This window comes from Rhineura floridana, chromosome 8 (assembly GCF_030035675.1).
Source record: "Rhineura floridana isolate rRhiFlo1 chromosome 8, rRhiFlo1.hap2, whole genome shotgun sequence".
In the NCBI taxonomy this organism is placed as follows: domain Eukaryota; kingdom Metazoa; phylum Chordata; class Lepidosauria; order Squamata; family Rhineuridae; genus Rhineura; species Rhineura floridana.
In genome coordinates, this window is record NC_084487.1 from 116,544,638 (window position 1) to 116,559,720 (window position 15,083).

Below are 15,083 nucleotides of genomic sequence, written 5' to 3' on the forward strand. Positions count from 1 at the left end.
ACACAGGATGGGGGCAGAGGAAGAGGGAACAGGATTCAAAATACTAAAAAAAGAGGTGTTGAGAGAAAGCCGTGTGACCCGTGTTTGCAGTAACTCTTTAGAAAATATTCAGCTCTATTTTTTATGTAATCATCACATCTGTATGCTGCCCTTCTTCTAAGACCTTACAGAAGAATATATGGGCTCATCCCATTTTTCTCCTCACCTCATATGGCAGGATTAAAGGAATGATACTTGCCCCAATGGTATCTGAAGCACTTCATGGCTTAGTGGGTATTTGAACCCAGGTCTTCTCAGGTCAGGTTTAACAGTCTTTCTGCTACATCACCTTCTCTAGGATGCACACCTTAACGTGGTGAGGGGGTTTGAGAGTATCAAAGAAGCTGAGAGCAATGCCGTCAGGAGTCTAGACCAAGAGGCTAGACTCCTAGCAGGGTGGTCACCCAAGGCAGAATGGTCAAAGTTGAGGCACCAGACCAAGAGGCATCCAAACTCAGAGGAAGGCAATGGTAAACCACCTCTGAATACCTCTTACCATGAAAACCCTATTAAAAGAGTATCCAAAATGCAACACGAGATAGTGCCGGAAGATGAGACCCCCAGGTCAGAAGGCACTCATCAAGCTACTGGGGAAGAACAATGGAGAAGTATGAGTAGCTCTGTGACTAATGACACAACAGGGTCAAAGCCGAAAGGAAGCCCAGAGGCTGAAGTGCACAGATGTGAAAGGAGAGTCCGGAGTTATACAATCTACACAACAGGAACATGGAATGTGAGAACCATGAACCAGGGAAAGTTAGAAATTGTCAGGCAAGAAATTGAATGCTTCAACATTACAATACTTTGTGTGAGTGAATTAAAAAGATCAAATAAGAAACAGATTTGAGGCTTTAAACTTAGTTGATAGAGAACCAAAAGAACTATGGATTAAAGTCAGAGACATTATCAGGGAGGAATGCAAAAAGACAGTACCTCTAGTTAAAAAGTGAGAAAGACTTCAATGGATGACTGACGAAACTCTTAAAATGGTTAAAGAAAGAATGAAAGCAAAAGGAGATAGAAACATGGTCAGAACCCTAAATACAGTAATACAGCGACTAGTACATAGGGACAAAGAGAGCTATTACAATAGTATAGTAATTGTATAGAAATAGAAGAGGACAACAAAAAAGGTAGACCAAGAGCCCTATTCCAAAGGATTAGAGAAATTAAAAGTGAAATTTAAACCCAGAGTAGGGATGTTGAATAATCAACAGGGGAACACACAGACTGACCAAGATGAAATAAAAGGAAGATGGAAGCAATATACTGAAGAACTCTATGAAGGAGATGCAAGGATGACAGATTCATTCAGAATCAGAAATTATAGAATGTGAGGTGAAAGCTAATGATTAAATCAATAATTTAAGATATGCAGACAATACCACACTACCAGCAGAAACCAGTAATGATTTGAAACGAATGCTGATGAAAGTTAAAGAGGAAAGCACAAAAGCAGGACTACAGCTGAACATCAAGAAGACTAAAGTAATGACAACACAAGATTTATGTAACTTTACAGTTGACAATGAGCACATTGAATTTGTCAAGGATTATCAATACCTTGGCATAGTCATTAACCAAAATGGAGACAATAGTCAAGAAATCAGAAGACGGCTAGGACTGGGGAGGGCAGCTATGAGAGAACTAGAAATGGTCCTCAAATGCAAAGATGTATCACTGAGCACTAAAGTCAGGATCATTCAGAACATGGTATTCCCAATCTCTATGTATGGATGTGAAAGTTGAACAGTGTTGTCATTACTTTAGTCTTCTTGATGTTCAGCTGTAGTCCTGCTTTTGTGCTTTCCTCTTTAACTTTCATCAGCATTTGCTGCAAATCATTACTGGTTTCTGCTAAGAGTATGGTATTGTCTGCATATCTGAAATTATTGATATTTCTCCCTCCAGTTTTCACACCTCCTTCATCTTGGTCCAGTCCCGCTTTCCGCATGGTATGTTCTGCGTATAGATTAAACAAGTAGGATGATAAAATACACCCGTCTGACACCCTTTCCGATGGGGATCCAATTGGTTTCTACATATTTTGTCCTTACAGTAGCCTCTTGTCCGGAGTATAGGTTGCGCATCAGGAGAATCAGATGCTGTGGCACCCACATTTCTTTTAAAGCATTCCATAGTTTTTCATGATCTATACTATCAAAGGCTTTGCTATAATCTATAAAGCACAGGGTGATTTTCTTCTGAAATTCCTTGGTCCGTTCCATTATCCAATGTATGTTTGCAATATGATCTCTGGTGCCTCTTCCCTTTCTAAATCCAGCTTGGATGTCTGGCATTTAAACATGGTTAAAAAGGTATTATACAGGAGAACATCATCATGATCACATTTCCAAACAGAATATCGGACCATGCTGAACTTAATGAGACTCACTTCCATGCTTAGAATTATACTTCAAGTATTCACTTATCTAGCTGTATCCAAAACCTCAGTATAAGCTTCCAGAAAGGTAGCCATCTACTCTAAAAGCTCTGTGTGTTATTAGGGGGGACGGGATGTACACAGTAGAGCCAAAAGGTCACAACATTCAATCATCAGCTTGTGGCCATTTTGGTAAAGCTGAAAATGCACTTGAGATTTTTATTTTCTATTAATGTAATGTGTTTTAGTGTTTTTTAAATATTGTGATTTAAATTTCTGTAACCCACCCTCAGCCCTAATGGTGGGGGTAGGCAATAAAATGCAAGATAAGTACAGCAACCATTCACAACAGCACTAACAGACAATAATTAATTCCATTCTAGCTTTGCTGTGTGGCAATTCATTTGCTCCTCTCTCAAAAACAACTAAGAGTGTTGTGGCAACCACAGGTAATATGGTGGAGGTTTTTACCACAGAAGGTACCATAGTGAGCCACATGAAGTTAAACCCATAACTCTACAGGTGTCAAATCATTATAGAAAAGATAGGAAGACATTAGCCTTAATTCAGGCATTCATGCATCCCAGACATCAGCCTCACAACTTTCACTCTTACCTTCCTACATTTGCAATTTGCAAATTACAGGAAGGTCCGAAAGGGAATTGTAAATGTGAGGGAAGTTCCTAGTGCAGAGTTTCCCAACTAGTGGGCCACCAGATGTTGTTGGACCACTATTTCCATCTTTCTTGACCATTGGCAATGCTGGCTGAGGCTGATGGGAGTTGTGGTCCAACAACATCTGGTGGCCCACTGGTTGGGAAAGGCTGTCCTAGTGCAAGGGAGCCAGAGTAAGAAAGGAAACTGAGTAAGAGCACAAAGTGTACTATAGTTAATAAAAAAATAATTTCCCTTGATAAGCTGTGGAATCTTTTGACCAATAACACAGTAAGTGCATTTGGTGTTTTGGGTACCTCAAAATTCAGTAATTGAAAATACTGAACTTATCTTTAAAAAATTCAAATTATCATTTTTCTAAATACAGAAGGGTGGGAATCAGTTCTAAAAGCATGCAGAGATAGGAATGACATTATAAGGCTGTGATCCTATACACAGTTACCCAGGAGAAAATTCCACAGCAATCAGTGGGACTTACTTCTGAGTGCACATGCATGGGACTGTGCTGTAAGCACAGCAGAAGCAAATTCAACATACATTTGCTGTCCTGAAAAAATGCCGTCTCTGTGCAGAAAGTTCAAATAATTTCCACCACATTTTAGAACATTGTCGGTCTTCACTCTTAAAGATATTGCTCTTGCCTACTTGTCCCTCCAGTCCTTATGCATCTTTTGAATTATTATTTAAAGAGTACATGGCTATGGCCCCTGCTGAGCCAAGCCTACGTTCACCCTGGTCCAGAAAAACAAGGGCCAGCCTCTGGGAAGCTCGCAAACAGTTCATGAAGGTGGCACCGCCCCCCCCCCGTTGTCTTTTATATCATTCACAGTTCAAGGGTATTCTGTTCCAGAACATGGAAGCTCCATTTCATTGTCAAGGCTGATAGGGTTAGATAAATTCTCAGAAGCTAAGCCTTTTTAAAAAAGCAAAGCCACATAAGCTACAGAATTTTAATTTAGGTTAATATCTTTCATAAGTTAATTCCCAGATAAAATGTGGTGCTTTTTTCTCAAGTATTCTACACGATAATACTGGGAACTCGGACATTTTATTGTCATTCATTTAACTGCCTTATCAAGGTCAGCCTGGAACCAATGTCCTTTAGAAAAACACAATCTGTTAGACACTAGTATTTATGATGAAAATCCTTAGAAAATTGGTATGGCTGAAGTGAGGCAGATGGGGTAAAAGAAGATGGTATTTTTCATTTAAGGAAATATTTTGCAGGGGAAGTAGCATCCCTAATCTGGAAAGTCAGCACCTTCATTTTTTCTGCACCCACTCAGAATACTTTTCTTGTTTAAACAGCTGTTTGCACAGCTTGGCTTGGCATGAAATCAAACCAAAATGCTTGTGTGCATGGCCAGAAGATCCCTTCCTTTGGCATCTCTTTCGGAACTGACTAAGAGAAATAGCCGAGACTTAGTTCTCACAAACAGCTGATGAGGTGGGTCAAACTGTTCTTGGGCTGTGCCACTTCAGACTGAAAGGGAATGGGGGTGATGCAGGCTATCAGGTAGACGAACAGAATGGTACTCAGCAGGGCTGGCACCAACCTGCCCCAGGCCCCTTGCTCCCAGCCCCTACCTACAGACCATACGGGACTGCTCCACCTACCTCTTCTCTCTTTCTGTGAATCCTAAGCTGCATGCGCACACATGCCTGCCATCAATCAAGATGGCGGTAGGGGCATTAGCCCCTTAGAGAATCCTCTGCTGCCATCTTAGTTGATGGCAGCTATGCACACAAGTGCATTCACAGAAAGGAAGGAGAGGTAGGTGGAGCAGGTGGGCACCGCGGGCCCACATGGTCTGTGAGGGGGCCTGGGAGCTCCATCATGGAAATCTGCAGCAGGATCGGGAGTTGACCCTGCTGAGAATCACGGAAAGGGAGCAATACCCCCACACCCTAAGGAAGGGCCTTTCAAGGGCCTCTCTGGGCTGCAGAAGCCCTCAGCCAGGGCCCATCCTGGCCGCCCTTTGGCGCCAGCCCTGGTACTCAGACAATTAAAAAATGTACACAAAAAACTAGCATATAAAGAAAGAATGCAGCCTAGTCTTCTTTCTCATATGCTCATTTGTTATGTGTAGGGAATGTTTCTCTCTATGAAACAGCTGTTCAACAATGCAGTCCTTCACCTGCAGTCTGTGCTGTAGGTACAGGCACAATTTTATCCACCTTACTCACTGTTTTATGTGAACTTGTTCCAGGTTGCCCCTCTTGGCCCTTCTCTTGAAAACCTCCAACATACCAAATGCTTTACCCTATATTGAGAGGAGGGGAACAATCCCTGCCTCAAATGAAGAGATTGCAACAGTAAGAGCCACATCACCCAACAGCTTTGAGAAGAAGATGGCGAGGCCTAAGAAGAGAGCTTCACGCAAGCCGATGGGTTGGTTTGGATGAATTTCTGAAGAGAAGAGCCCTTTCGGTTTGATCAAACAGAGACATTTGCCACACTCAGTGCCTTCCCTAGGCCAGAACTCATTCCTTCCAGGAACAAAAGGGCAATTGACCACATTAAAAGAAAACATGGGTTAATGTTCTACCTGCAATAATGCCATCCATCTGTTCCAAAGCCGCAGCCAGCATCTCACTTGCATCACTTATCATTTTCACGATACTGCAAGGTAGCCACTGCAAATACCTAAAATAATGAAGCAACAAGGTTACATATGCTTTGCAGCACTTCAGAAGCCACAACAAAGCAAAACAATCTGCAACAAGAATTTTGTTTCACTTCAGCGTTTGCTAAACAGGATTGTCCTGCATTAGCAACAATACCCACAGCTGCATGTCAGCCAGGCCTGCTTTATCCCATGGCCTGGATTGCTTGGGACCCTAGTGTTTGTGTGGTGAGGGAGACTGCATTCCTGCAGGAAGTCTATTTCCAACAGCATGCACAGTTACAGACCATCTGGTCTGGAGAACATCTGTTCCCTTCTAAAGCTGGCAGATGTAAAGTTAGCTCACAGGAGAAATGTAGTCTTAACAAACCCTCAAAACCACATATTCTGGAGTTAACATAAGAAGAGCCTGCTGGATCAGGCCAGTGGCCCATCTAGTCCAGCATCCTGTTCTCACAGTGGCCAACCAGGTGCCTTGTGTCTTGCTAGCTACAACAGGATTGTCATGGAGAACAAAAACGGACTTGATTATAGCCAGTGTCTTCTGCTCATAGCCTCAAGAAAACATTCCAGGAAAAAGTTATAAAACTGAATAGACATGCACAATTTGAGACTCACACAGCCCACCAGCCACAAATGGTGGCCCAACAAGTGTTGCCTGCGTGAGATTGAAAAATTAGAGAAACTGTCAAACACCTGGCAAGCCAAAGAACATGACTAGCTTCATTTGGATTGCTGGGTCACAAGTTGTACGCAAAAGATGCTCCCAGTGTCCTCTACAAGGGTTGTTACGTTTTAAGGTTTTATTTAATATACCATGTATTTGCCAGCCACAACCTCAGCGCTGACATATCACAAAATGCTTTATAGGTTAAACCCATCACTTTGAATTGGGCCCGGAAACTAATTGATAGCCAATGCAGTCATGCCAGGATTTGCGTAATGTGTCCAGACTGTCTTGCCCTGGTCAGGAATCTGGCCATTGAATTCTGCACCAGCTGCAGTTTCCAAACTGTCATCAAAGGTAGCCCCAAGTATAACACACTGCAGTAATCTAATGCAGAGGTTACTAGAGCATAAACAGAAATTAAGCTATCTCTGTCCAGATAGGGATATACATATGCACAAACCCCAACCTCTTCCATTTCTATTTTCCAAATATGCAATTTTTGGAAAGGCTGCCTCCTTCCCTACAGAGCCTCTCGGGTGCCGAGATCAGCAGAGGGGGCCCTTTTGATAGTTCCGCCACCCTTGGAAGCTTAGGGGATGGCCCGGGAGAGGGCATTCACTGTGGCAGCCCCTAAGCTATGCAACTCCCTCCTCACCGAGGTACATCTGCCAACTTCATTGCACAACTTTCGGCAAATGCTGAAGATGCACCTCTTTACCCTGACCTTTGACACCTGAGATGTATATTTTTAGGACCCACCCTATTTTCTGTGATATTTTTAGGTTGTTTTTAACTGTTTTAATTATGTGTTTTAAAATTGTTGTAACCCACCCTGGAACCTCTGGAAGAAGGCCAGGTATTATTATTATTATTATTATTATTATTAAACAAGTTGCAACATGGTTCAATGATTTCTACAAGTTTTCCATGCAGAAGGCCCTAGGTTCAATCCCTGACATGTGCAGTTAAAAAGGATCAGGTAACAGACTATGGAAAAGATCTTTGGCAGCAACCCACTAGATATCAGGCAGTCAGAGTAGGCAATACTGGGTTGGATGGACATGAGTGATAAGAGTTTGGAGCCTCCCATTTGCTGATCAGTTAGGGCCTTGTTTCTGCTCTCCCCCCCCAATATGAGCACACACTATTTGAAAGGTAAGTGATAATAATAATAATAATAATAATAATAATAATAATAATAATAATAATAAATTTATTTTTCAGTCGCCTATCTGTCCGGGTTAGGGACACTCTAGGCGACGTACAACAAAATTAAAAACAATACATATAAATATCAGCATAACCAAATTTAAGCTAAAAAACCATCCTTCAGTTCATAATAACATAAAATTAATCTGTCCCAATCTGGTAGGCCTGCCTGAATAGCCAGGTCTTTAAGGCTCGGCGAAAGCTGGACAAGGAGGGAGCATGTCTGAGATCAAAAGGGAGGGAGTTCCAGAGGGTGGGGGCCACAACAGAGAATGCCCTCTCTCTGGTCCGTACCAGCCTAGCTGTTCTCACCGGTGGGACCGAGAGAAGGTCTTGCGAGGCTGATCTCGTCAGGCGGCATGATCGATGATTCTGGAGGCGTTCCTTCAGATATACTGGGCTGAAACCATATAGGGTTTTAAAGGTCAACACCAACACCTTGAATTGGGCCCGGTAAACAACTGGTAGCCAGTGAAGATCTAATAACACTGGGGTGATATGATCCCAGCGGCGCCTATGCTTAATCAAGCGTGCCGCCGCATTTTGTACCAGCTTTTTTGATGCAGCTTTTTGCTGGTCTGTGTCATTTCAAACCACAGGTGGCTGGGATCGGGGGGGGGGGGATAAAGAACTGCACTCCTACAAATATACACATACCAAACAAGCATTTGAAGGAAAACGAGCCCAAGTTTGTACATCTGGGTTGTTTTGTGCTTTGAAGGTTTACTTTAAATTGCTCTCCCATTATTAGAATAAAACAATCAAATCATACTAACATCCAGCAACAGATTCACAAGCAATCTCGTGTAATCTATTTCGGCTCTTCAGCATCCATCCTTTCTCCATACCCTCTGTACATCCTTATTTTCTCTACCTACATCAACGCATCACAAACCATCCCATCCCTCTCCTCTCTTCCTCATCTGATTCTAGGCACCTACATATGATGAGTGGTGGAAAATCTGGTACTGAATGGGCGCTATGTTCAATTGTCTACTTCAGTGCTAGCACAGACAAAGACACAAAGGAATATTAACTGAAGCAGCAGCTCCACATTGCTTGCAAAGTCACTCAAACCAAAAAGAAGCCTAATGGACCAGTGGCAGCAATCAGGACCTGCCTTGCTAAAGTTCAAGTCTGTTGGAGATTCATTCATTAAACTAAATGAGGATTAAACCTCCCCCTACATAGTATTTGCAGCTGCTGAACTTTGTCTAATCCATCAGTTTACATTACCACTTTTAAAAATCTATTCTAACGCTTTGTGAAATTCAGCAAGAAGCAGACATCTCAGTTACCAAGACACAGGGGCGAGGAGGAAAAATCAAGCTAACACTTGCACAAACGACACACCATTTCACAGACTGTGTTTGCAAGTGCCTGTAAAATAACCCAACCCTAATGGGTACCTGATGGGGGCACCATTTTAATAATTTAGGATTTATTTTTGTAGTTTAGACAGCAATTTGCATTATGAAGTCTGCTCTCTCATTTTCTCCAGTAGACCCATGGTTCTTCTTTATCTATATTTTAGGGAACTAAGGCATTGTTCAGTAAACTGTAAATACTACTGCACTGAGTAAGTCCAGATGGCATCTTTCTATAAGACTAAGTTGTTGTTGGAAATGTAAAACAAACCCCCACCCCAAACTGACAACTTAGAATTTCAACTAACTTTTTTCCAGGTTAAGACAGAATAGTCAAAACTCCGTATTTAAAATCTCCCTTTGAACACTTTAACATTGGTGTTGCCAATGTGACACCTGTGAGTGCAGTGGCACCCAAGGACTTCCCCTGGTGCCCACAAAACCTCTGAGCTCCCTGCCCCTCCATCGGGAGATGGCAAAGATGTTTCCCTCCTCTGCCCCCCTCTTTCTGAAAAGTAGATAGAGTTGAAGGAGGAAGTTGGAAAAGGGAAAGCAAGGAGAGACAGCAGGAAAGAAAAGCGATCTGGGAGACTGGAGGAAGGAAACAAACAGTGGCCAAGGGGGCAGAGAGTTAGACATTGGAGAGAAAAGGAAGACGCATTCTCACACTCCCACTGGATTCAGGAAAATGAATCCTCTTGAAATTGTGTGTTTGTTCCATGGGTTTCCTCCCACCCACCCCCATACTACCAGCAAATCACAGATCACATCTGTCTCTTGACAGAAACATAAAAACATGGATCGGTGCTTTCCATTACAGCCATGGCACAAAAAGATGGATCTGAGATATGCATCTGTTGCAACAGCTAAGGTCTTCTTAACAGGAATAATGGTTCTTGGAAGCTTGACTTCTTTAACTCTGATTATATTTATTAATTGACACGCTTGGCTTACAACAAAACTAAACTCTGCTTCTAACTAACTAAACTGAGGAAAAGGAAGGGAATATAATAGAGAAAAGGGAAGGAAAACTAGTTTTCACTTCTCATAATATTCCATAGGGGTTATATAAAAAGATATCCCTTTAGGCCTCTCTATGTGTTATACCCAAACCATTCCCCTTACAGAGACAACAAACAGTTTCAACAACATCCTTACAGATTCTCATAATTTATTACAAGGGATGTATCCTGTGATGTGTTGGTGCTTTTGCTATCACCCTACGTAAAAATCATAAAGTTCCATGAGGCTCCAAGCTTTAGATTAGGGATTCCCAAACTGGTCCACGTACTTCATTCAGGTGTTCCATGGCATGTTCACTTTAAATATTCACAATGACTTTTAATTGTATTTTACTGCTCCTTTTATTTCTTATGTTGCATTTTATTGTATTACAATTTGAATTCTATGGAGTGCAAATGATATTGTATGCTAATGTATTACAAGCAATAAAAGAAGCAATAAAAATACAATTCATTAAAATTCATACAGTATCTGGGCACAGTGCATTATAATTGCTACAACAGGAAGAAAAATCATTAAGTGGTCTGCCAAGACCCTCAGAAATTTTAACATAGTCTATGGGGAGCCAAGTTTGGGAACTCCTGCTTTAGCTCAATGTTTTTGTGGTGCTGGCAGACACTGGGCCTGTGATTTTTACTGTGCGGTCTACCACTGTAAACTTTAACTTGATGGTTTTTGGGGGGCGGGTATAATCACGACAATTCAAAACAATCCATTTTAATTCTACTGAATCCGACTCAGAAAATACTCAGAAAAGTAAGGTGTGTGTGTGTGCTCAGGTTGGGGGATGACCAAGAGGAGGGGTGACAGAACCAACCAGATGGGGTAATGCCCACAGAACTCTCTCAACCTTCTAAATATGCCTATTGGCACAGAAAGGTTGCCAATCCCCGCTTTAACATCTACTTTGACTATTCTGGTTTTACCTGAAAAAGAGGTATGTGAACTCAAGTCTAATTAAGAGAAGGAAATATATATATCAAGTCGTTGGATTTTTTTTTTAAATTACATCCTTGCTATTTTGGTACCAGAACAATGTAGAATCATCCTAGTAGTTAGTATATTATTACACTGAATCACTGTAATACTGTGATGTTCCTAGGAACATTCTTATAAACTTGTCTTGGTATTTATACTACTTCCCTCCAAGATCCTTGCATATAGCAATGCCTTTAAGCACAGCTCTAGTAGGCAGAATTTTTTTACTGTTATCTCTATTGTAGTTGAGAGCAAGGCTAGTGATCCAATCAAAAGCTCAGTGAAGGAATTAGGAGTTATTTCCATATGATGATGATGAACTTGGGACCACAGATTTAAAAACTTGACTAACAGCTGTTCAAACGTCAAAGCATATAAGGGAAACAATTTATATAAACCATACCATGGCTTCCTTAATATGTGAATCCTATGGTGGGAAACCTTTATATTATCTCCCAGTTCTTTTTTTTTTAAAAAAAGCATGCCAAGCTCTCATGTATCAGTGTAAACGTGAAGGAATTATACAGCCACTAGAATGGCTGTATAATATAGCCAGCATGGATTTTTCACATTCCGCAATGTTAAATTGAAAATACCCCCATGCCATTCTGCTTCTTCTCATAAACTCATTTTAAAACAAAACCTTACAAGACTCATAGACCTGAACTCAGAAACACTTGTTTAACAATCCTCTAAGTTTTCATGGCGATACACAAAACACTCAGAGAGAATCCAGAGTTGAAAGTATAAAACAAGAGAAAAAAAATCCAGACCCCTGTTGGGGTTTTTTCTATTAGTGGTCTCATAATTTATTGAAACTAATTAAAAATCAGCCACATTCACAGAGTACATGTAATCCTATTACTGACCTTGACCCATACTACAATCTTCATCTTCTGCAGTTTAAAAGTTAAAAAAATGTGTGGCTGATTTTTAATTAAAGAAATTTAATGATAGTGCAGGTATGCTCGGTAAGAACCAACTGTCAGTGTTCTAAAAACCAGATTAACAGCTGTTTGGCTTGGCTAATAAAGTGGCCTCACCCACACCAGACATTTATTCCACTTTAAACAGTCATGGCTTCTCGCAAATAATTCTGGGAAGTATAGTTTGTGAAGGGTGCTGGGAGTTGTTAGGAGACTCCTATTCCCCTGACAGAGCTCCAGCAGCCAGGGTAGTTTAATAGTCAGACCCTCATCTGGGGATGCTCAGAGGCACATGCTACCAAATTCTTCCAAGCTACACAAGAAGTGGATTGGACTGTGAAAGACCAACCCAAACTGTGTTTGCATTTTGACAAATTTGTAGGGCAGTACAATATCTCAGAGAGGAGGTCAGGTCTCCTGCTCCCCTGGTGCATTCACTATAGCTGCCTAATTTCCCTGCTTTTTAAAGTTTGATAGAAATTTCTGTTGGCTATAGGTTTGTTCTTAAACCACAAGGTTTTTTTGCCTATTAGTGAATACTATTATGACAAACATAAAAGGTCTGGGTTCAGGCACATTTCCAGGATAGAAGCAGCATTGGATGCCTTGATGAATGAGCTGCAGCAACAACTGGTCTGGGGTACGGTGCCTTTACTGGTTCTGCTGCATCTCTCACAGCATTCAATATCATCAGCTATGGCATTTTCTGGGACATTTGGCTACTATGGGATGGGAGAACACAGTTTGTGGTGATTCTGATCCTATCTGGTGGAATGCTCCCAGAAGGTGATGTTGAAGGACTACTGTTCAGCTCTCCAATTCCTCGGGGCTCCATTTTGTCCACAATATTTTTTTAACGTTTACACAAAGCCACTGGGGGAAGTCATCCAGAGTTTGGGGATTGGGTCTCATCACTATGCTGATTATGGTCTCTCTCTTTTTCAGCTGATGCTGAAGCAGCCCTCACAGCAGGCCTTTCAGGGTTCTAGGGCTTACGTCCCTGGGTCTGTGCCTAGGGAGACCACTCACCATATGAAAGAGCTCCACTGAACAGCACTGAGCAGACACAATAGTGACACAGGAGTAGGATTTCTTCACCACCATTACTGCTTCAAAACGAGACTGCAAATGGCTTCTCATCTGTGTTTAGTCATATCTGTTAGAGACTTGTGCCATTTATGCTTTAGATGTCTACCTTGCCAATTCATCCCCTTCAGATCCTCTGAATACTAGGGAGGAGCCTGACGACTAGGTTGGAGGTCATTTGGGAATGATCGTATCAGTCGCCCAGATCACCTCCTTGTTCCATGTAGAGTCCAGAACCTAGGAAGGACCACAGGTTAAACCTTCAGGAAACCTCCCAAAGATCTCAGGCAACCTTCTGGGTTCACCAGCCTTTGGGAGTAGACCATCAAATCTGGTCCTGTGCCTCTGCAGAGGCTCACTCCCTAGGGGTATCGTTGGCTGAAAATTTACCTACCTCTAGGTAGGCTGTAAAAGCTCTTTGTTTCACCTAGCTTTTGACGAGTTTTAATTCTACTCTCTAGCTTAGTTTTAAGAATGGGTCTGTTTTGTTCTGTAAGTGGTGTTTTTATTATTTTTCATTTTATGGTACTTATTTATTTGTACTTATTTTATTTGTTAAGGCGCTTATTTATCAAGACAGCACTGAAATCCATTTTGAATTTCAGGAGAGCGTACAACAAAAACAAACATCATAATACAAAATAAAAGAACACAGCGCATATCACCTTGGAAGCCCTTACAGGCAGAAAGGTGATTCAGAAATACTTTTTATAAATAAAGAAATGAAAAGTTCTTGTCACGACCCTCTATCATTTACCAAAGCAACTGGCTGATAAGGCTAAGAACAGCCAGGCACAGTTAGGATCACACATTTTAGTGACACTGAAGCTTTTCCTGCCCCATATTATATGAACAAGTCACAAGTTGGTCTGGGAACAGAACTGAATAAGGGGGAAGCAGGAAAAGAAACAGCTAAACATCTAAAGGCAAAGGGACTCATCACACAACTGTACATTTGTGTAAGAACCTCAACATGGTGTCAGGGGCTATTAACTACATGCTGCATGCAAATGTGTGCATCATTTTAAAAACAAGTAAATTGGAACTCGCCAGTGGCTAACATTTCTCTGATGTGCTTTTCAGATCTTGATTATGGGAGAGCTTCAATTTACAGTTTCTACTTCAAGTGAACAACCTAGTGGAAAGCCTGATAGTATAAAGCAAAGCAAAAGTAAAGCCAGTCAGAAATGCTATACACCTCCCTGTGTAGGCCCCATACCAGGGTAGAATGCATCTTAGAATCTTGGCTTTCGTTTTGTTTTATTAAAAATGGAAGTTTCTAGCCCTCATGAAGGGTATCGTTTGAGAATGTACATGCAGCACCTGATGAAAACTCAGAAACAAGAGTAATTGACTTGCAGTTTCCTGTGGTCAGGGAATGCAATGTTGCATCTTGAGCTGCTCTCCAACCCTATTCCAAATAGGATCTGCTTTCTTTTCCTTTCTAGACAAAATATCCGTTTTCATTCTATAATGCACATGTGCACACACTAATTGGGCTGAGCACAACTTTTGCAGTAAATTTGGGTACAATTTTGGGTTTCTTCATCATAGAATTTGGATTTTAAAACCAGGGTACAATTTGAATTTTCAGTATACAGAACTATATGTAGGGTATATGGGATTTCAGTGTTGTACCAAAACTCAGACCAAGACTCAGATTCTGTTCAAATGGACTAGTCATCTATAATCAAAATAACACACAATATGTTTGTTTTTGCTGTTTTTGCTGTGATGATTCTATCTGGTTTAAACCTCGTTAATAGCAGCTTAATACAAACAGTTGCATCTTTTTGGTTTTTAATGTGGTTTGTGTCTTCAGAATGCTTATCTAGTACAAAATACCCCTTTAATTGTTTAAAACAGTCACCAATCTGTGGAATCTTGAGTTAGCCAGAGATGTAGATACTTCTGAGAATTAATTACGGTTCTAGGGTCTGAAATACTTGGTGGGGGAGGGGTAGGAGACTGCGCCACTCCTCCCTTCCCCTGTAAAATGTTTCAGGTACAGAATATTGGCATCCCCAATTTTTTAGGAAGCAAGAATGGGATGCATGAATTTCTATACTTCCTTGTGCAGTGCACTGAAAACGTATACAG

The 15,083-nt window shown here is 41.3% G+C and overlaps 1 protein-coding gene across 15 annotated transcripts in view; it reads right to left on the bottom strand.

Moving 5' to 3' along the window:
• PPFIBP1 (PPFIA binding protein 1) overlaps positions 1-15,083 on the bottom strand; it is a 181,114-nt gene that overhangs the window by 65,835 nt on the left and 100,196 nt on the right. For all 15 annotated transcript variants that reach the window (XM_061582182.1, XM_061582181.1, XM_061582180.1 and 12 more), the window contains exon 2: positions 5,647-5,744. In XM_061582182.1, the coding sequence (XP_061438166.1) occupies positions 5,647-5,710 (64 nt within the window). In that variant the 5' untranslated portion in view covers positions 5,711-5,744. The remainder of the gene's footprint in view (positions 1-5,646; positions 5,745-15,083) is intronic.